The sequence below is a fragment of the Dama dama genome, chromosome 5, assembly GCF_033118175.1.
Source record: "Dama dama isolate Ldn47 chromosome 5, ASM3311817v1, whole genome shotgun sequence".
Lineage (NCBI taxonomy): Eukaryota > Metazoa > Chordata > Mammalia > Artiodactyla > Cervidae > Dama > Dama dama.
Window position 1 is genome coordinate 11,130,660 of NC_083685.1, and position 23,643 is coordinate 11,154,302.

The 23,643-nt window shown below is 38.6% G+C and overlaps 1 protein-coding gene across 6 annotated transcripts in view; it reads right to left on the minus strand.

Annotated features, from left to right (window-relative positions):
• Nucleotides 1-23,643, minus strand: part of HECTD4 (HECT domain E3 ubiquitin protein ligase 4) — a 166,203-nt gene that overhangs the window by 104,793 nt on the left and 37,767 nt on the right. For all 6 annotated transcript variants that reach the window (XM_061141801.1, XM_061141804.1, XM_061141802.1 and 3 more), the window contains exons 2-6: nt 10,253-10,770; nt 6,696-6,785; nt 5,929-6,059; nt 2,828-2,936; nt 2,007-2,145 (exon numbers count right to left, since the gene is read on the minus strand). In XM_061141801.1, coding sequence (XP_060997784.1) covers nt 2,007-2,145; nt 2,828-2,936; nt 5,929-6,059; nt 6,696-6,785; nt 10,253-10,770 — 987 coding nt within the window. The remainder of the gene's footprint in view (nt 1-2,006; nt 2,146-2,827; nt 2,937-5,928; nt 6,060-6,695; nt 6,786-10,252; nt 10,771-23,643) is intronic.

Below are 23,643 nucleotides of genomic sequence, written 5' to 3' on the forward strand. Positions count from 1 at the left end.
CAAACATCCTTCAGTTTCAGTATAATGGATAAGTTCTGCATCATTTCACATTAAATATGCAGTTATATACTAATTTTTATTGCCAGAGAAAAGCACTTAAAATAATAGAAAATAAGAATCAAGAAACCTCCTTTAAAAAAAAAAAAATCCAAGAATAGGAGCAGAACTGAAAATTCCCAAATAAAAATAATTAGAGATGGTCAGGTGCCTTCAGGGAATACTAAGAATGACCTTCAGTTACTCCATTTCTTTAGGTGAATCACTAGTTTTCCTCAGGTTACTTCTGACCCCCTGAACTCATATTCTGAACTTTTTTCCAGATTTGTTATGTCTACCTCAAAAGTTTAAAAAGTCATGGAGTTGCTGTAACTACACTTTGAAATATGCAATGCCAATAAGTCTATAAAGTTAACAGCTACTGAATGGCCTAAGCCACCCCCAAATTGTTCCAATGCACATAGCTAGTTAGTGAGAACACTGCTTTCTTGGACAACAGAGTTTTTACGAGAACACAAGATACTAACATTACTTCAAGAGTAAATCACGTTCTAAGATTCAACATCTGTTTAATTTCCTAGCTTACAACTCCATTGCAAATAAATACAGGCAGTGTTCTCATCTATCTGAATTACTGATAAGAAATGGAGTTAATATGGCCTCTATTTATTCACTTTTTCATCTAACAATTTCTGAGTACCTCCAATCTGCTCTGGAGATGCAATGGTGAACAACTCCAGGAAAAACACAGCTGAGAGGCAGACGAGAAAAGGTGTAACATCTCACTTAAGCCCTGGCTATGACTACTCTCAGGGCACTCACTCCACAGATGGCAACTCTAACTGTTGTGTTTGAATATGGTTGAAAGGCAGAAAGCTGTAGCATAAAGAACTCAGACTCTAGAGTGGATGGGTTCAAGTCCTCTTGCTGCCATTACTGTGCGCCAAGATACTTAATCTCTCTGAGCTCACTGTTCCACTGAAGTACAAACACTTACTGGATGCTTACAATGTGCCTAGCCTCAGGTGCCTTAACTGTAAGATGAAACTGCCATAGTTATACCTCTCAGGTAGGACATGTCAATTACCCAAACCAGGGCCTGGCACAGAGAGACAGGGTTATTATCATTATCATCAATCAAGTGCTGTGGCTACATTCTAGGGACACAAATATGAGTAAGACAGTGTCCAAAAATAAAGGTGTGTGTAGTCTTGGCGAGTAGTTCCACACGAGAGCAGGTGATTTCAATATAATGTGGCAAGTGACATCACAGAGCACTACGAGAGCACTGTGGATGAGCTCAATCCTGGGCACACGAGGATTTTATCTAAACTCACTTCAAAGCTCCCGTTCCCATAGAAAGGCTGTTTAGAACAAACTGAATAAGGGAAATAATGTCTTTTCAGAATAGATCTAGTTTAAAAAAAAAAAAAAGCTGGTATTTATAACATCTTTGACTCTCTAGAATTTTTTTTAAATCAAAAAAGTTCGTCGTGGGATGATTTGGGAGACTGCAATTGATGTATATACACTATTGTTACTATGTATAAAATAGGTAACTAATGAAGACATTCTGTATAGCACAGGGAACTCTACTCCCTGCTCTGTGTAGTAACCTAAATGGGAAGGAAATCCAAAAGAGAGGAGGCACATGTACACATACAGCTGATTCATTTTGCTGCACAATAGAAACTATCACAACTGTTGTAAAGCAACTATAGTCCAATAAAAAGTAACTAAAAAAAAGCTTGTCGTTGGCCTTAGATGCTCTAACAGAGCACATTCACTCAGATCATGTGGGAAAACTTAAGACACTAGAGAAAAAACAGAATGCCCAAAACAATGACAGTTAAAAGAATGTCACTCTGGCAGGAGACTTCTTCTGTAACATCTTACGGAAAAACCCAAATGAACCCAAGGTATCAACTGTATTATTCCTTCTGATCATGTCACGAACTTTGCTTACCATCTCCAAAATATAAAACACAAAGCCTTGGTGTTCTGTTTACCTGAAGGGTATTCTGGTCAATGACCTGGAAAAGGGAGTGAGGTTTATTGTCAAAAGATACAGGCCGGTGGAGAAGACTGCCACTGCCAAAAGCAAGCCATCCTGGTTCCAGCTCCTCGTTCCGGCAGTACACAAAACCTCTGCGGGGGAAAAGGTACACAGGCTAAGTCAGCAGGCCAGGTCTGACACCCAACAATGAGCTACCACAGTCAAAACGGTATTCTCCTCCTCATTTCTTTTCAATGACTAAGTATACAAAACATCTGAAGGAGAATAAACATATTAACTTTGAGACTGACAAACTATGGCAAATATTAATTTCCCACAACAAATTGGAGAGGAGAAAAGGTTGGGGAAACAATCTAATTAAATATACATAAGGATCTCAAACTGTGGTTTCTTTTGGCAGCAATTCATAGATCTTATATCTCAACTGAAAAAAAAAAAATCACTGCTGATCCAATGTCAAATCCAAGGACAAAAAGACTTAACTAGAAATATACCCACTTTTGACATGGAGAAGTCACTAATACAGAAATTCTGATCATGGAGGGATTTTTGGCTAGAAGCTACAAACAATGATCTTAGGGCTACCAGACTCAATTTTTATAGAGTCAAAAACAAAGCTGAAATGCATTAAGTGAACCAGGAAGAGAAAGTGGCAATAAGAGAAAACCAGAATCGTAAGAAGTCACTCATATTTGTCTAGTCACTAGTCAGTCTACAGGGAGTTAGCACGCACGCCCAGGTGTCTTCATCACAGATTCACGTAATGAGGAAAACGTTCCAGCCAAATTATTCAGCAAGTTCCATGCAACTGACCTGAGAGTACCATGTAATCCAGACCCCAATTTGCTTACTCCTCTTCCAACTGAGTTAGTAGTATACAGGTAAAGACCATCTGCCGTAAGACAGCGTCCCAAGTCAGCATCTGAAATTGTTTTTTCACAGGTAAATTATATACATGCTTTTTCTAATGAAATTATAAATGTGCTTTTTCTAATGAAAAAGCCATTAGGAGGCTGAGCGAAAGATAATTTCCCACTTTTAAAATAAGTGCTTCTTGAGAACTCCCTGGTGGTCCAGTGATTAAGACTCAATGCTCTCATGGCCAGGGCCCCAAGTTTGATCCCTGGTCTCAGAACTAAGATCCCCACAAGCTGTGGAGTACAGCCAAAAGAAGACAGTATGTACCTTAAGAGTGACTGTGACGGTTGAATGAGACAATATAAGCAAATACCAACTGCTCTCTGGTACAAAGCCAGTGCCCCTTACATGGCAAATGGTATTATATTGATAGACTAATGATAATTTGAACTAGAATCTGCTCCTTGTGGATTTTCCATCAAGAGGTCCTAATTCTAAATTTCTGGAGTGTTGTGCTCGGTTGCTTCAGTCCTGTCTGACTCTTTGCGATCCTGTAGACTGTAGCCCACCAGGCTCCTCAGTCCATGGGATCCTCTAAGAATACTGGAGTGGGTTGCCATGCCTTCCTCCAGGGGATTTTCCTGATCAAGGGATTGAACCTAATCTCCTGCTGTGTGGATGGATTCTTTACTGCTGGGCCACTGGGACGCCCAAATTTCTGGAATGACACAGTACAAAAATATAATATTGCTTCTATTTAAAAACAGCAATTATATTTCCCTTTTGGTATATCTTCCCCAAGCTAAAACAAAGTTTCTCTCTGAATGATAGTAAATGGTTTACTAAAACATTCTAGAGAATTTACCTTAAAAAAAGAACATATAAATAAAACATTGTGCTTATTTTCAAAATCAATCCACTTACTATGTTTAAGAGGAGTTTCTTTACTACTTGTCATATTAGAGGAAATCCAATGTCACAGCACTCAAATTGGTACTGAGTATGTGGTTGGGAAGATCCTCTGGAGGAAGGAAATGGCAACCCACTCCAGTATTCCTGCCTGGAGAATCCCATGGACAGACAGACCATGGTGGGCTACAGTCCATGGGGTTGCAAAGAGTCAGACACGACTGAAGTGACTTAGCACACATGCACATCCACATGCACACATGCACATACACATGTGACTATCTTAAAAATTCAGTCGACTAATCCAAGACAACTGAGACTTGTTCCTACTGGTTCTTCAAAAAATGGTTAAAGTTAGGTCATCATTTAAAAAATACTAATTTCATTCCTTAAACATTTTAACTTACAACTTACAAATAGACACTTAGTCACCACTATTCAGATTAAGGTCAAGGCCTTTTGAGTATGGATCTGACAGGGAGTGGAAGTGAAGGGGACAGAACAATAAATAAGATGGGCCAGAGGTGACACTTGCTGAAGCTGAGTGTTTACTATAGAATTTACTATTGAATTCTTTCAACTTCTGTGTATGTTGAATGTTTCCAGTATTAAAATTTAAATAAGATTACTTTTAAAATTTTTATAAGAAAAACATCTTCTGGCTAGAAGCAAAACCAAAGGTACAAGAGACTGAAAGGCATACAGATCAGCTTAATACCATCATCCTTAATGAGAAATTACATGTCCGTGAGATTCTCTAGGCAAGAATACTGGGGAGGGTTGCCATGTCCACCTCCAGGGGATCTTTCCAACCCAGGGATCAAACCTATGTCTCTTATGTCTCTTGCATTGGCAAGTGGGTTCTTTACCACTAGCACCACCTGAGAAGCCCAAAAGGACTAAAGGAGAGAGTGAAGAAAAGTGTTTTGGTTTTGTATGAATTTGCTTATTTCTGCCCATAATGTTTAAGAACTTCTTGGGCACTGCAGGTTTTCACTTCTCCTGTTGACTCTAATTGAGTCAGTGAAGGTGGTAACTCACATCTCAGAGTCTTGCCTGCTCCTCTCGTCACTTTAACATGACTATCTGGAAGAACAGTGGACCATGAAAAGGCACAGGCACCAGATGAGAGATACGGGGGTGGCCCATCGCTGAGATTGCACCCCATGCCCATACAGTCATCTGAGAAAGCGGCCCCCATCCAGAGAATGAAATGAAAGGGTAGGGAGAATAGACTCTGAATCCCACCCTAAATTCTCAGAGAACATCAATTTCTTAGAGATCGTTCTAAAGTATTCCATTTCTAAACGGAAACGATTTCCTAGGGTTTTTAAAAAATTCTTACTTTATCAGCTATGTAACATTTAATGATATAATCACAAGTACCAACTACAATAACACACAGATTTGGAAGCAAGGCGGACTCCTTGCAAGGCTGCAACTCCAGATGTGGAAGCAGCAGGGCACAGACTATAAAAAGAGTGTATTGGCCTCGTGGGTTGTGTGTGCCGTGGCATACTGATCAGTGCATCCACCAAACGAAGAAACAGGCCTCATTCATCTGGCAAGTCAGTTAACTGCAGGACATTTCAGAGACCTTCTGCCATTTTTGCTGAGATCACAGAGTAAACAGATATGTAATACTTGTGAAACTGTATAAAAACATTTTAATCTCCTTTGTTTAAAGGAGATACTTCACAATTCATGCTCCTTTGAACAATCTTTTTTTTTTTTTTCTTTTAGGATAACAGGGCTCACCAACACACACAACAAAATAAATTACTCAAAGAAACAGAATCAGGCAGCAAGACCTGATATTCTACTCATGGATATAAAAATCCAACTTAAGGCTCCCATGCCCAAATTTAAATACTCAGGAATCAATTTAAGTAACTCATGCCTCCTTGGCAGGACTGTATGGATGATCCTTTTTCCTTGCGATAGTAAAATCTATCCATTTTCTTACCTCACTCAGTATCAGCTTTTATACTTTTACTGATAAAGCAGACAATGAACGCACTGTATAGGAAGCTTGAGCTCTTAATTAAAAGGAACACAGAGTTATATCTAAATCATTTGCCACAATGATCTAAAACCACTCTTTTCATATCTTAATTTCAATCACAGGACCCTAACCCTTGCATTACCTTTATTTTCAGAACTGGAGCCAGTGTTGCTATCTGGTGCGGGCAGCATGTCTTCATACCCCCAGGATACTATATGTTTGCCACCAAGCAAACAGGAGGGGGATCCGGGTCCCCCTTCCAAAAGCAACAGCCTAAAAGAGGGAGGTAGAGAATCATAAAGACACTGAAACTATCCATTCCAACAAGAAGATAAAAGTCAACTTACCATCTCAAAGAGCAGAAAACTACAATAGTTCTACACAAATACTATGTAACTGAAAAGACATTCATGAAACTTATATTTTTACATTAAAAAAAATCATGAAGTAGTGCTTATGTTACAATAAATTTGTAGCTGTGTGTAAAAATGTATATATTTTACATGTATACATGTATGAGAGAAAGGAAGGGATAGAGAGAAAGGGGTATGAACTAGGAAATACATACAACATTTGGAGTGGTTATCTTTGAGTAGCAAAATTATGAACAACTTTCACTTTTTTACTTTGTATCTTAACATATTATCTTGAAATCTACAATAAAAATTCAAGACGAGCTATTGCATTTTTTTAATCCACTAAAATTAAAAAATGAAAAACAACATGCTTTTTTAAGAAGGAAAAAACAAAATCCTTACTTACGATGATTAGAATAGCACTTACTTAAAAACATGAGTCATTAATTGATTAAAAAAAAAAAAGAGTTTAGCAATTTACTTATTGGAAGAGCTTTAATTCTCAAGGCTTGCTTATGTAGAAGGAGGGTGAGGATCCAAAATGACAGCTTACCTATACAGCACATCGGCTACAGGCAGGGACCCTAAATCAGTCTGTTTCTGTAATAGATGGACTGTATGAACAAAAGTTTTCAATGATCCCCTAAAAAAAGAGGGAATAGGAAATCAGTGAAATTGAAATGTCAAATAATAAGGTTGTTGATGTCAAGGTTATTAATCACAAGGGAAGCTTCCAAAATAAGTCTGTGTCTGCTGAGCAACTGAGCATGTGTGCGTGCAGTGCATGTGCAGTAGATGTGCTGCACAAAATGTCAGATATACTCGCCTCTTACCAGGCTGGTTCTTCTTGTATTTGCAAAGATAAATTATCTTCCCCTAACATGAAAGTTCAAAACAGAAAGCTCAAGCACAAAGAACAGGTGGTGATTACGCCTGGATACTCTTTCAAGTCAATCGCTAGTCTAGAGGACAGATTTCACTGGAAGAGGTTATATTTAAAGTCTACTGGTATTTCCAGGCTTAAATGTTTTAATATCTTTGTTAAGTTCATCCATTTTACATAACATCTCACCAAACCCCCATCACATTAAATATGACCAAAAAGAAAAACATTCAAATAATACTTTGTGCTGAAGGGTATTCCTTCTGCTTCCCCCTGCTGTGAAGTATGTGATTGTAATGTTTGCAGAGCTCACAAAGACCCGATTTCCTTTTGGTTCCAGAGGCTTGAGGCCCTGGGAAGTCTGTAATATGGTCAGCAGGATCTAAAAGAAGGTGCTTTTAAGATGCACAAGACTTACCTGGCCAGATCCCAAGTATAAATCACCACAAGAACATTTCCTGAACTAAATGATCATGGGTATCAGATGGGCTGACTTCAGACTGCTGCCTTATTTCTCTTAGCCAAGGCTTTAATTGCTAGGTATCATGTGCCTAAACCTCACAAGAAATGGAATACCCAACAGAGGATCAAGGAGGCCTAGAGTTCTCCTCTTAATTGTCCCCTTTCCTATCTCTGGTGTTCAAAGAATCAAAACCAAAGAAGCATACTGGCAGGGAGGCAGCAGATAGAGTATAAAAGCACAAGCTGGGAGAAAAGACCCCTAGGCTCCGAAACCAGGCTCTGCCACTCACCAGCGGCGTCATCTCAGTCCTGTTACCAAACTCCTGTAGGTTTTTACTTCATCATCTGTCCAATAAGGATACCTCCCCTGGGTTACAACGAGGTTAAAATTAATGGGCAAGGGCACACTGGAATATTTAAAACCAGTAAGCCAACTATAAGATATTACTGTCTGCCAGATTCAGATGTCAGGGTAAAATTTAGACTCCGTCCATGGCTCCTAAGCCCCAACATGGTCTGGACCCTCCTCTCCCACCTCCCCTTCTACCACTGCATTCCAGCCCCCTGCTCACTCTGCTGTCGCTCAGCTACCCCAAGGACAGGAGGAGGATCAGACTTGTGTTGCTTGCTGCTCCCCTTGCCTGGAACCCCATCACTGGCTTTTTTGTGTGGCTTGGTCTGTGTCAACTGTCTAGGCCTCAGCTCAAATGTTATCTCTTCAGTAAGGTCTTCCCTGGCATCTCTAGCTAATGCCGGCTTCCACCTCCTCTTAAGTTATTCTCTATTAGCAAAATATCCTGATTTGTCTTCTTACTATGACTATCCTTCTCTGGAAATTATCCTATACATTCATTCATTGCTAGTTGTCTGTCTCTCTCTCATGTAAACTTTGCAATCTTAGGGACCATCTACTTTGCTCACTGCTATGTTCCTACTGCCTAGAAGAGTCCCTTGCCTATGGTAAATGAGCAATAATGATTGACAAAATGCAATCAACTCAACTGTAAATTAGAGATCATGAGTCACCCACCGTGAGTCACTATTTCTCTAAGACCTAGCAAGGTTCCTGGCACATCAGAAGTGTTCAATAAATGTTAGCTAGTTGAAATGAATGAATATCTTCAAAATAATTTTTTGGAAACACAGTTCTGTCTTTGAGAGCATCAATCTCAAAAGTTCAATAATATGCTCCTAAACATGTCATTAAAAGAGATGATCCAACCCTGAAAAGCATGTGACTTCTGAGGTAAATAAAGTCCAGATAAGGTGATAATATTAGCAACAGAATGTAGGCACTATCTAAGACAAAAACAACACACACACACCCCCAAGAAGAAGAAAATAAAAACACTCATTTCTGCTGAATGGACTTTGGAATCTCAAGTACATGAAGCAATTTCAATAACCATCTGTTGGTTCAGACTAAATTAAAAACTGAGTTTTATGACCTCATGTTTATTAAAACATCTGAAAGAAAAGAATTGGTAATTATTCCAAACATCCTAAATCTGTCTAAAGATAGACAGAAAAATTTCCCAAAGTAGGACTTTTGTATTAATAACAAATCTATTTAGGGCTTAAAACTGTCTTCTGCATATCCAAAAATTAATAAATAAATCCAATATAAAGCCTTTACAGGGAAACTTATTCTGGTACCACCCAATAATGTCTCCAGAATTAAGCTCATGTCAGGATTTCCACAATCAACTACAGTCTTCCAGGATCTAAAACTAGGCCATGACAGTTTGCTCAGGGCAAGGAAACTGACAATAAATGTTGGTGCCATTTTGCCTTAAAAACAGCTTGAGATTGAACCATATGAAGGTCAACTTTGAAGTCATAAAAATAGAGGAAGGAGTCTAAGGACTTTGTAGTCCTCCAAGAAGTTACCCACATTTGCCTTGCTAACAAAAGGAAGAACTCAATCAAAGAAAAAATTTTGAAGGGAGAGGGACAGATTAGCAACATTAACCTGTCAGACCACGGTCCTAATGGTCCCTAGACAAATAGGTTAGAAGAAAGCAAAGGCAGTGAACCTTTTCTTCACAAATATGTGAGAGGGATCATACAGTTTACTGAGTAGGAGAATGTAAGAAATCCTCTCCTGGAAAAGTAACTCCAAGAATATGTCTTATTGATGGTGTATCAATAACATTAACTTACACGCGAAGGACAGTACACCATTAAATCTTAATATATGTATACATATATACACACACACACACACACACACACAAGATTTTTCAATTAGATTGATGGAACCAAGCATCAAGGTCCAGAAATATAATTTGTGACCATATCTGTGTGACCAAGTCCAGGTGAGTAATAACCCATTCACTCGCTGACAGACTCCTTACAGACATGTGTCACAAAAAAATTTAAAAGCGCTACACATTTTTTTCACTGTCCTTCTGGAAGAAATACAGATATAACATCCTCCACTAACCACTTGATGTAAAAAACAAATCATCTAAGGGTAAGTAGATAATGGCAAGTGTTAATTCTCCATTTTAAACTGTTTAAGCTGTTATCATGATATAACACACAGTAAAACCTTGAACTTGGGTTCCAGCTCCAACTCCTGGTGCCAAGTTTTGATGAAAGCATCTTAGGCACTGTCAAGGCTGTGAAATTCAATACTGAAAACAAAGAAGGACTTCTGAATGTTAAGACTTCCATCAAATACGCTTGCTCTCTCATTCACTCACCCAACCTAAGCAGCAGCCGTCACAAGGTCACCAGGGGGTACCTTTGATTTTCCTTACCTGGCACATGCCAAAGCCACGAGGGCAGCAGCAGCATTTTCTTTTTGCTTATGTGGGATGTGTCGGCCTGTGTCAGAAGTCTCCTCTAGCCAGGAGCACAGCAAAGTTTCAATTCCATTGAGACAGTCAGCAGGCTCCTTGGTCAGGCTCAAAGGCTGGCAGTCTCGAAGGCAGTTCAATAGCACCTCAGCAGTGATGTTACAGAGAGAGGGGTCTGTTCTACTCTGGGACTGAATAAGGGGGAAGACCAGCAGGAGCCCCATCCTCGATGTGAAGGGAGCTTGCTCGGGTTGCTGCAACAAGCCCTGGCGTTTGAGCAAGGCCAAAGTTTCTTCGTCACCCGAACTCTCCCTTTCATGCTGTTCTTCCAAGGCCAGCTGGCGCTGGGCATTCCACAGTCCTCGCAAGGCATTCAGGCGGTATTCCAGCAGGCGGGCATACGCGTTGCTCTGATTCCCACAAACAGAGCGCAGACGTTCTGCTAATTCCGTCGGGTTCTTGGTCTCAAATGTTAAAATCTAAGGAAAGAACCAGTAGAGAGGAAGTTGGTATGTATTGCTTCCACCACCACTCTCATCTATGATGAGAGTAAATCTATCCACTGGTATCTAAAAACGGTCCACATCATAGCAGCCTGGATGGAAGGGGAGTTTGGGGGAGAATGGATACTTGTATATATATAGCTGAGTTCCTTTGCTGTCCAGCTGAAACTATCACAACATTGTTAATTGGTAATACCCCAATACAAAATTAAGGTTTAAAATTAAAATTTTAAAGTTAAAAGTTAAAAAAATGGCCCATATCAAAAAATCTTTTTGACCAAATATGAAAATGTGTGCTATAAAGCCAGGCTGCTGATGGAGATTTTCTTTTCTTGGCATTTCTGCTAATGTTACTATTAAAAGTGAGATTAGAAAAAAAAAAAAAAAAAGTGAGATTAGAACCTGAATCATGAAAATAGTTAAATATGGAAGCCAAAGTTAATTTGGATAACTTATCTTAGAAAGCTGAGGCATAAATATTTCTTCAATCAATTTATAAATCTGTCTCTAACTTCTACTACCAATTAGATTGTCAAGGAAAACAGAACAAGTTTCACCTTCAAAATCTAAAATACCTACTAATAAATGATTGTTTATTATTCTCTCCGTTTGAAGAGCATTGCATTCTTGCTACTGTTAATCCATTATTTCAATTGGTGACATTGTATATAGATTTATACAGTTCCCATTGATAGCAGAACCACCACTATTTTCTTTCCAAAAACATACAATTATCAGGAGACCTCCTTGAGATTTTCAGCAGCTGAGGAAATGATAAAACCTCAATCAACTAAGAAACAGATACTAAGATTAAGAATCAAACTGAATTTATGATGCAAAGAATTTATACACGGAAGTCTGACTAAGTTAAGATGAATAGACTGTTATAACCAACAAATAAAGGCAGGCACTCCTGAAGCAAGCATATTAAAATAGATTATCAGCCACCAGAGGTGTCTGGTTCTCAGTAGACCAGAAAGTCAGAGTGGGAAGAGGCTTGGAACAAAAGCAAAGAAAATTCTGTCAAGTCACTGGCACTGGCATTTTAAAGGGTCATCAGTTCAGTTCAGTTCAGTTGCTCAGTCGTGTCCGACTCTTTGCGACCCCATGAATTGCAGCAAGCCAGGCCTCCCTGTCCATCACCAGTTCCCATAGTTTACTCAAACTCATGCCCATCGAGTTGGTGATGCTCTGTTTCCACTGACACTGTTTCCACTGTCATTCTATTTTGCTCATAAACTGCAAAATCCTTTTTTTAACTTCAAATTTTGCCCTTACATCCTGTAACTGCCTAGCTTAGCTATACACGCAAGCCTCTAAACTAAAAAAATGTGCAGTTTAAAAAAAATTCTAATTCAGAAAATTAACTACATGTGTATCTCATTTAACTGACTTAAAAAAAAAGTCAACCCAATTAAAAGCAACCAACTCAAATTTCAGTGCCAGTGTGTCAGATCAGAAATAATATCCAAATGCCATAACATTTCAACCAACAACTTAGCAATAAAAAGAAATGAACAACTGTTCCCCACAACCTCAGTGAATCTCAATGGCATTTAGTTGAGTGAAAGAAATCAATTTCAAAGGTTCCATCTGCATGATCCTATTTACTACTTTCTGGGGGAAAAATGTACAGTGATTAAAAAACCAGATCAATGGTTGCCAGAGGTTGGGGTACATGCAGGGTGTGACAATTTAGGGATAGTATAAGAAGGTTCCTGAAGACAAACTGTTCTCTATCTTGGACAGCACTGGTGGTTACATGAATCTTACATGTCCTAACTGGTTGCACGAATCAATACAAGTGTTAAGTGGTTCAGTTCAGTTCAGTTCAGTCGCTCAGTCGTGTCCGACTCTTTGTGACCCCATGAATCGCAGCACGTTAGGCCTCCCTCTCCGTCACCAACTCCCGGAGTCCACCCAAACACATGTCCATTGAGTTGGTGATACCATCAAACCATCTCATCCTCTGTCGTCACCTTCTCCTCCTGCCCCCAATCCCTCCCAGCATCAGGGTCTTTTCCAATGAGTCAACTGTTCACATCAGGTGGCCAAAGTATTGGAGTTTCAGCTTCAACATCAGTCCTTCCAATGAACACCCAGGACTGATCTCCTTTAGGATGGACTGGTTGGATCTCCTTGCATCCAAGGGACTCTCAAGAGTCTTCTCTAGCAACACAGTTCAAAAGCATCAATTCTTCAGTGCTCAGCTTTCTTTATAGTCCAACTCTCACATCCATACATGACCACTGGAAAAACCATAGCCTTGACTAGACGGACCTTTGTCAGCAAAGTAATGTCTCTGCTTTTTAATATGCTCTCTAGGTTGGTCATGACTTTCCTTCCAAGGAGTAACGCCGGGCTGGAGGAAGCACAAGCTAGAATCAGGATTGCCGGGAAAAGTATCAATAACCTCAGATATGCAGATGACACCACCCTTATGGCAGAAAGTGAAGAAGAACTAAAGAGCCTCTTGATGAAAGTGAAAGAGGAGAGTGAAAAAGTTGGCTTAAAGCTCAACATTCAGAAAACTAAGATCATGGCATCCGGTTCCATCACTTCACAGCAAACAGATGTGAAAACAGTGGAAACAGTGGCTGACTTTATTTTTCTGGGCTCCAAAATCACTGCAGATGGTGCTTGCAGGAATGAATTGAAAAAACGCTTACTCCTTGGAAGGAAAGTCATGACCAACCTAGACAGCACATTAAAAAGCAGAGACATTACTTTGCCAACAAAGGTCCGTCTAGTTAAGTGATTACATGAATCAATATATGTGCTAAGAGTCATAGAACTGTACTTCCCCCCCCCCAAAAATGTCAATTTTACCATACAATAATTTTAAAATAAAAATTTCAAAAGTTCTAACCAGGCAATAGTTGTATTCAACTAGGTATCATTGGGTAAAGCTATATTGCAAATCATATTATTAAAAATAAGAACTAGGGACGTTTCTATTTAGATTTTACTAAAGAGTATCAAACAGATAATGATTATAATGTCCTTTACCATCAAGTCATACAAATTTCATCATCCCACCCCTTTGTCTAGATTCAAACACAAATTATACTTTTATTTTTCACAAATGGTAGCAGATAAAACAAATTCCTTTAGAAAGGATCGCATTTCAGAGATGACCATCTACCCTGAAGTAATCATACTTAAGGAAGCTAGATTGCCTTTTTTTTTTTTTAAGATCTCCCCTCAAAAAGTCGGTAACCAGTTTCTACCACTATGGTCAACAATCAAAGATTGAGATACTTTTAATGTGAAAAACCACAGAATTTTAAATTTGGTCATCTCAAGTTATGAAAATCTAAACAAATTTTGTTACATTTTTTAAAAGTTTTTCAATATTGATTTTGTGATTTCTACCTAGTACAACCCTTTGATACACAGTACATATGCGCTCCAAATACATTTTTACTTATGCTACACTGAGCAGCTACTCATGTTATATGAAGCAACTCCTGAAAAATTCAATATAGGCTTTTATTGGACACAAGAATCAAGCAACAATTCAGTATCATTCAGTTCAGTCACTCAGTAGCGTCTGACTCTTTTTGACCCAAGGACTGCAGCCCTCCAGGCTTCCCTGTCTATCACCAACTCCCGGAGCTTGCTCAAACTCATGTCCATCAAGTCGGTGATGCCATCCAACCATCTCATCCTCTGTCGTCACCTTTGCCTCCTAGCCTTCAGTCTTTCCCAGCATCAGGATCTTTTCTAATGAGTCAGTTCTTCCCATCAGGTGGCCAAAGTATTGGAGCTTCAGCATCAGTCCTTCCAGTGAATATTCAGGACTGATTTCCTTTAGGATTGACTGATTTGATCTCCTTGCTGTCCAAGGGACTCTCAAGAGTCTTCTCTAGCAACACAGTTCAAAAGCATCAATTCTTCGGCGCTTAGCTTTCTTTACGGTCCAACTCTCACATCCATACATGACTACTGGAAAATATAGCTTTGACTAGACAGGCCTTTGTCAGCAAAGTAATGTCTCTGCTTTTTAATATGCTGTCTAGGTTGGTCATAGCTTTCCTTCCAAGGAGGAAACATCTTTTAAATTTCATGGTTGCAGTCATCATCTGCAGTGATTTTGGAGTCCAAGAAAATAAAGTCTGTCACTGTCTCCATTGTTTCCCAATCTGTTTGCCATGAAGTGATGGGATGATCTTAGTTTTTTGAATGTTGAGTTTTAGGCCAGCTTTTTCACTCGCCTCCTTCACTATCAATTTAGTTCCTCTTTGCTTTCTGCCATAAGGGTGGTGTCATCTGCATATCTGATGTTGATAATTCTCCTTGCAATCTTGCTTCCAGCTTGTGCTTCATCAAGCTGGGCATTTCACATGATGTACTCTGCATGTAAGTTAAATAAGCAGGGTGACAATATACAGCCTTGATGTACTCCTTTCCCAATTTGGAACCAGTCCAGTGTTCCATGTACAGTTTTAACTGTTGCTTCTTGACCTGCATACAGATTTCTCAGGAGGCAATTAAGGGCTTCCCTGATAGTTCAGTTGGTAAAGAATCTGCCTGCAGTGCAGGAGACCCCAATTCAATTCCTGCTGGAGAAGGGATCGGCTACCCACTCCAGTATTCTTGGGCTTCCCTTGTGGTTCAGCTGGTAAAGAATCGCCCGCAGTGCGGGAGACCTGGGTTTGATCCCTGGGTTGGGAAGATCCCCTAGAGAAGGGAAATACCCACTCCAGTATTCTGGCCTGGAGAAGTCCATGGGGCTGCAAAGAGTCAGACACAACAGAGCAGCTTTCAATAAGATGGTCTGGTATTCCCATCTCTTTAAGAATTTTCCACAGTTTGCTGTGATCCACACAGTCAAAGGCTTTTTAGCATATTCAATGAAATAGAAATAGATGTTTTTCTGGAATTCTCTTTCTTTTTCTATGATCCAGTGGATGCTGCCAATTTGATTTCTGGTTCCTCTGCCTTTTCTAAAGTAACATTAAACTTAACTATTTACTTTTATTACTAAGTGCTTCTGAAATCTGTTTCTTCATGGTTCATAAAATGGTGTATATGGCAGAATCTGAGGTTAACTCCAAATATTAAGATTATCTGAAAAAATGCATACTATACTTCTGCATTTTTCTGATGGTTCTATTTTTTATAAGCACTTTAATTATATTTTTAGCATTCCACTTGAAAGACAAATATTCTGAAAGGATTTGAGTTATAATTAACCAAATAATACATAATATACACACTTAAGTGACTGTTATGTTTATTGATTTAGCAGTATCTAAAGCACACTATGCTTTCAGAAATCCATTAGATTACTCAGCATTATCCATTTCAATGGCCTCTTATGAAAACTAAGAACTGTCTGATATGCTGCTGTTTTTAAGAATTCTAAAGTTCGAAAGTCATGGCCTAAATTATTTTATAAAGAGAAAGAGATCATACCTTTGGCTTTTAGTAAGTCAGCTATGGAGGATCTATTCTGGTACTTATGAATATTAAATAATTTGTCTCTGATGTTCATATAAAACCACTACTCTTAGTTATGGTTCTTAATTAAGAAGATAAAAGACCAAAATATCATTAGAAAATTAATTTTTTTTAATAAAAGGAAAAAGGCTATTTAAGGAAAAGGGAAGATCCCTGACACCTTTAATCAGAATACAGGTTTACTAACTGTACTTTGGTGACAACGCTGTAGTCACCAAATTATTAAGGGAATGACACTCAAAATATTAACTCAAAGTCTTAATGTAATTTTTTCATCATACATGACATACATGTTTTGAAGCTAAAAAACAATCATTCTGGAATGCTAAGAGAAAGGAGGCAAAATATTCTTTACCATCCATATCTAGCTTTGGACAAGACTCCAGTATTTGACAGAAGAGTTAGAGAGGATTGTATCATTTTAACAAAGTTTTTTTCATTTGGAAAACACAGAACATATACCTACCAGTCATGATGCGAAATGTAAAATGCTAACATGCATTTCAAGTAAATATGGTAGGGATAATAAGCATACAGAGGCTTTTTGGGTAATAGAAAATATTATATATACACATTAGGAAATTAACTAGTCTAATAAATCAGTAGAAAAATCAAGATTAGGGAAGGAACTACTGTACTCTCCTAAATGTGAATCTCAATTTCCATCTACTTTGCTGTTCAGAATACTAGAGATGTAATTCTCTAAAAAAGGTCAAGATGTAGCTAAAACATATATAATCTCCTACCACTGAAAGAAACAGAAAGCAAACCCATTTCTAAGAATTTATCCAGAAGAAACATTCCAGAAATAAAAACAAACAGAGAGATTTGCACTGCAGTCTTATCACAGTGGAAAAAGTAGAAGCAATCTCAATATTCAGAAGTGTTCAATTAAATTATAACATATCATAATGGAGTATTGTGGAATAAATTTAAAATAATTAAAACTATACAACAATAAAAAGCAGTATAAAAATTGTATATGCCCTATAATAAGGTAAAACATACTTATTCAATTTTGAAATGTCATTAATATTTGAGGTAATATAAACAGGGGGTTTTTTTTCCTCTATTAAAAAAAAAACTGTAATGACAAGTTAAATAGTTTATATTGAAGAACAGCAGCCATAACTAGAGCTGGTATTTTACAGCAGCAAACATTGTCTTTAGTAACTCCTAGTCAAACAAACGATGACACAACTGATATAACCAACATTCGGGGGATGTATCTGACAAAGCACAAGCATAAGGACCACAGGGAGTGTTTTCTTTACATCAATTCATTAGTCCCATCTATTGTACTTCAGCAGAAGTTTTTCTCACTGTAGGGCTCACTAGGTGGGAAGACTGTGGTGGGATGGGGGAGACCACCACAGATGCTGCGAACTATCAGTGAACAATAAAACACTTCAATCTCCAAAAAGAAATGAGATTTAAAACTCAGGATCATGGAAGCTCCAAATAAATTATTACACTCCCTAGTATGAATAAATTATTATACTCCCTAGTATGGTTCATTAACTGATTCAATTCATTTTATGAACCTGTCAGCATAAAATGAATTTATACCTGAATTATTCCAAAGCAGATTGAACTGGCCCGACTTGCAACCCCAGCACAAAACTTTTCAGTAGAGTCTATAGAATACCAAAATTCTCTCAAATGTTAGAGTGAGTTTTTAAACCCTTTTACAGATTTTCCTACAATTTTTTTTACATTATGAAGATGGCAGTCATGGTCAAATTGAATTGCATCTGGCAACTTAAAGATCAGAAAGATTTCATGTGAACCAAGTAAATGAATCAAGAATGAAAGGATGGAACTCTATCTCTAATACAAAAGCCTAAATCAAAAGTGGATCCGTTATCAATCAAATTAGACCCTGAAGCTGCACAACCTTATTCAGTCTTGTATGTATTCAAACTTGCATCAGCATCTATTTTTTAAAATGGTCTTAACTGATAACCACGGCTAAATTTCACACTTTAATTCATGAGTTTTAGCCCTTAGCTTGGTGCCAAAACTAGGAATGGACTCTGCCTTGTTACCAGGCTAATTAGCTTTGGCTCAGTTCTGGGACTCCAGCACGCGGTGATTTCTCCCAAATCCCTGTATAAACTGAGAGCAGTTTTTATTGAGAGCACAACTGTTAGAACTTTGAGGACTCCTAAATATAAGAAATCACTGTTCAAATTCTTTTTGCATAAAAGTTTCATCTTATCCTAATCCCTGTCCAGTTTTCATCTCTGTCATGTTCTATGACCAGGGTTCTATTTTTCCATCTCCCTGCTAATGTGGCCTGAATGTCCTATACCACTAAGTTTAAATCCTACCTATCATTCAGAACTCAGCTCTGCTCCACCATCAACTCTGAAACACACTTTTCTTCCTCTCACTCTCCTTCCAAGAATAACCTTTTATTATTAATTGCTTTATAAGTTTTGTTGCTAAGTCGTGTCCAACTCTTGTGACCCCAGTCACAAGGCTCCCAGAGGAGCCCACCAGGCTCCTCTGTCCATGGGATTACCCGGGCAGGAATACTGGAGTGGGTTGACATTTCCTTCTCCAGGGGAGCTTCCTGACCCGGGATCAAACCTGAGTCTCCTGCATTGCAGGCAGATTCTTTACCTACTGAGCCATCAGGGAAGTCCCAGATAACCTTTTGTTATTCCCATATTATCTAGGACATACCTCTATCAAAGGGTCAGATACAAACTCTAAGAGAAAATGTGTCTGCTATTTCAACAGAGGTATCAAAGATGTGTTTTTTAATATTTATTTTTATTTATTTATTTGGCTGCAGCTCATTGCAGGCAAGCGAGACCTTTAGCTGAGACATGGGAACTCAGTTGCGGCATGTGGGATCTAACTTCCTGACCAGGGATGGAACCCTGCATTGTGAGCATGGAGTCTCAACCATTGGGCCACCGGGGAAGTTTCTCAATGAATTTTTTTTTCTCCCTATACCACTTCATATTGCTGTGTTTTTACATCTTTAACCTTGTTTCTAATGGAGGATAATCGCTTTCCAACGTCGTGTTGGTTTCTGCTGTACCGCAGTGTGAAGCAGCTGTAACTACACATATCCCCTCCCTGCTCAGTCTCCCTCCCACCCCCATCCCAGCCTCAATGATTTGTTTTTGATAAATGATGATTTTCAATACATGATGTCTATGAAGGAAATGTAGTGAGTGGTATGTAGAGTGACTCTTCAAAGTTGATCTGAGGCATAGAGTCCAAATCTAAAAATTTCTCCATGTTACAAAATCATTTTTTTTTTTTACCAAAGTCTTGACAAAACCAATACAAATCATCCTTCTATGCTTAGTAATCAACAGAGTAAAATTTGGAGAAAGATGTAGAAATGAACTCTCAAAATGGTTTCAATGCTATTATAAATTTTATTATTTTTCTATTTAAAGAAAAAAGATAATTATGCAAAGACTAACTTTACTTGTTATTGCTTGAATTACATATTTAATGAAAAGACTATCGTGTGACACATTCACCAAATGCTTAGCATAAATATCTTAGTAAGAAAGTCACTGATGACAATTTAAAAATACAAAAGTATAACAACTTGAAAAAGGAAATTATGCAGCCCCCAAGATGTGTAACACACTCTACTATAATGTTATTTAAATCTGTACCCCTATTTCAACTGTGAACTCTGAAAGAGGGAACCATGTCTTATTCATACTTGTATCAGTGTCTGGCACATAAACGTTTGATAAATTAATGAATGAGAAGATACATAAATTCCAAGAATAATGCTCTTAGGATGTACAGCTGGTTCCCACTGTTACATCTAAGTAACCTTCCCTCATTTGGACTAATCATATTTCTGCCTTCTGGAGCAATGGAAAACAACTCTTCCTCTTCCATGTAAGAATCTTTTAATTAGATGAAGAAAATATATGTGACAGAGGAAGGAACATGAGGTACGAGTTAGGGTAGCTGCTCTCAACCCTGCCTAAACATTGAGAACTGCCTTGAGAGCTTTCACATAATATTTAATGGGCCCCACCCCAGCCTGATTAACTCAAAATATCTAGGCATTTGTTTTGCTTAACTCCACAGATGAATGAGATATGCAGCCAAGATTACAAACCACTGAGTTAAGGAAACTAAGTTCTAGCTGAGCCTCTGCAAATAATTCTCCACTTAGGCATTTTACTTAAATTCTCTCAGTCTGTGTTTCTATATTTATAGAAATGAGGGGTTTACACTGTTAAGATCAAAGGAAATCATGTACAGAGAGTGCTCTGAAAAACCTGAAATCTGATGGAACCCTGATCTAGAAGTGAGATCCAGAGATAAAGTTACAGGAAATTTACAGGACGAAAAAAACATGTTAAACTATACCAGGCAGGTTCAATAAGCATAAACTCAGCAGTGGCCACAGGACTGGAAAAGGTCAGTTTTCATTCCAATCCCAGAGAAGGGCAATGCCAAAGAATGTTTAAACTACCATACTATTGTGCTCATTTCACATGTAGTAAGGTTATGCTCAAAAATCCTTCAAGTTAGGCTTCAGCAGTATGTGAACAGAGAACTCCAATATAGAAGCTGGGTTTAGAAAAGGCAGAAGAACCAGAGATCAAATTGCCAACATTCCTCAGATCATAGAGAAAGCAAGGGAATTCCAGAAAAACATCTACTTCATTGACTATGCTAAAGCCTTTGACTGTGTGGATCACAATAAACTGTGGGAAATTCTTCAAGAGATGGGAATAGCAGACGACCTTACCTGTCTCCTGAGAAGCCTGTATGCAGGACAAGAAGCAACAGTTAGAAGCAGACATGGAACAACACACTGGTTCCTGATTGGGAAAAGAGTACAGCGAGGCTGTGCATCGTCACCTTGCTCACTTAACTTCTATGCAGAGTACTTAACAAGAAATGCCAGGCTGGAGGAATCACAAGCTGGAACCAAGACTGCCAGCAGAAATATCAGATGATACCACTCTAATGGCAGAAAGTGAAGAGGATCTAAAGAGACTCTCGAGGATGAAAGAGGAGAGTGAAAAGGCTGGCTTAAAACTTAACATTAAAAAACTAAGACCATGGCATCTGGCCCCATCACATCACGGCAAACAGATGGGGGAAAAGTGGAAGCAGTGACAGACTTTATTTTCTTGGGCTCCAAAATCACTGTGGATGGTGACTGCAGCCATGAAATTAAAACATGCTTGCTCCTTGGAAGGAAAGCTATGACAAACTTAGCATACTAAAAAGCAGACATAGCACTTTGCCAACAAAGGTCCACATAGTCAAAGCTATAGTTTTTCCAGTAGTCATGTACGGTTGTGAGCTGGACCATAAAGAAGGCTGACCACCAAAGAATTGATGCTTTCAAATTGTGGTGCTGGAGAAGACTCTTGGACACAGCAAGGAGATCAAACCAGTCAATTCTAAAGGAAATCAACCTTGAATATTCATTAGAAGGACAGATTTTGAAGCGGAAGCTCCAAAACTTTGGCCACCTGTGAAGAGCCAACTCATTGGAAAAGACTCTGATGCTGGGAAAGATTGAAAGCAAAAGGAGAAAGGGGTGGCAGAGGATGAGATGGTTAGATGGCATCACCAACTTAATGGACATGAATCTGAGCAAACTCCAGGAGACAGTGAAGGACAAGGAAGCCTGGCGTGCTGCAGCCCATGGGGTTGAAAAGAGTCAGACACAACTTAGTGACTCAACAACAATACCAAAGGACACTCAACAGCACAAAGAACCAACTTTCTTCAAATAAACTGCAAGACAAAGGAAGGAAAAAAAAAAAGAGAAGTAACATGTAGTTTAAAAACATCAACCTGGGACTTCCCTTGTGGTCTAGTGGGTAAGACTCTATGTTCCCAATACAGGGGGCCCAGGTTTGATCCCTGGTTGGGGAACTAGATCCCACAGGCATGCTGCAACTATGAGTCCACATGTGCAACTAAGACCCGGCACAATCAAAGTAAAATAAATATTTTTAAAAAAATCAACCAATGTCATTGTGTGTCCTATTTATATCCTGATTCAAACAACCAATCTTTTTAAAAATATTAGCACAATCATAAGACAACTGGAAATGCAAATGCTGTCTATATATTTAATTACATTTTAAAAAGTTAAAGATATGAAAGATTATGATTATGTTTTTAAGGATTCCTCACCTCTTTAGATACATACTGAAATACATATGGATAAAGTGATGGGATATCATGGATTTACTTTAAAATAATATGGGAATAATATGAGAAAGAGAGAAAACAGGTGGCTGTATAGCTGAAAGAAGATTGGCTACGTGTTGAAAATTGGTAAAGTTGGTGATAGGTACCTAAGGGTTTGTTATGCAACTCCGTCTTAATGTTTGGGGATAATTGCCCAAATTTTTTTTATAAGGAAAGGGTTTTGGAAAAAAAGAAAGCTTGTCAAAACCAAAAGCTGAAGAGGTTATAAGAGCCCCACCATTGGGCACAACCAAGAAGAAGCTAGATTTTATTCCAGTTCTTATAAATGGCAGGTAAGAATTTCCTCTCCCGATGCTAGGATTCCATTATATCAACTTGCCACTTAATTTTGCTAATAGAAACTTTTTTTTGGGACTCTCAAAACTGTTACAAACAACTATGATTCATCCAGTTTCCTAGGTAAATAAAAAATTCCTGGTTAAATGTGTACCCTTACGGTTTTTCCAGTGGTCATGTATGGATGTGAGAGTTGGACTGTGAAGAAAGTTGAGTGCCGAAGAATTGATGCTTTTGAACTGTGGTGTTGGAGAAGACTCTTTAGAGTCCCTTGGACTGCAAGGAGATCCAACCAGTCCATCCTAAAGGAGATCAGTCCTGGGTATTCATTGGAAGGACTGATGCTTAAGCTGAAACTCCAATACTTTGGCCACCTCATGCGAAGAGTTGACTCATTGGAAAAGACCCTGATGCTGGGAGGGATTGGGGGCAGGAGGAGAAGGTGACGACAGAGGATGAGATGGCTGGATGGCATCACCGACTCGATGGACATGAGTTTGAGTAAACTCCGGGAACTGGTGATGGATAGGGAGGCCTGGTGTGCTGCGACTCATGGGGTTGCAAAGAGTCGGACACGACTGAGCGACTGAACTGAACTGAAGGAACACAAAAGAAACAAATTAATCAAATGAGGATATATGTTTTAAAATTATTTTTTAAAGTGCCAAAAGCAATTCATCCATAAAGTATTTACAATTACTGTTAGTATGGGCAACATGTGTATCATCAAACAATATAATTCATGAGACAAAGGAATGGTAACATTTTCTGAGACTGATGACTAAACATCTGTTCGATCAAAATACATACAAAAATACACTACTTTATTGAGCAGATAGTTTATAATTACTGCCCACCTCCCATCCTCCA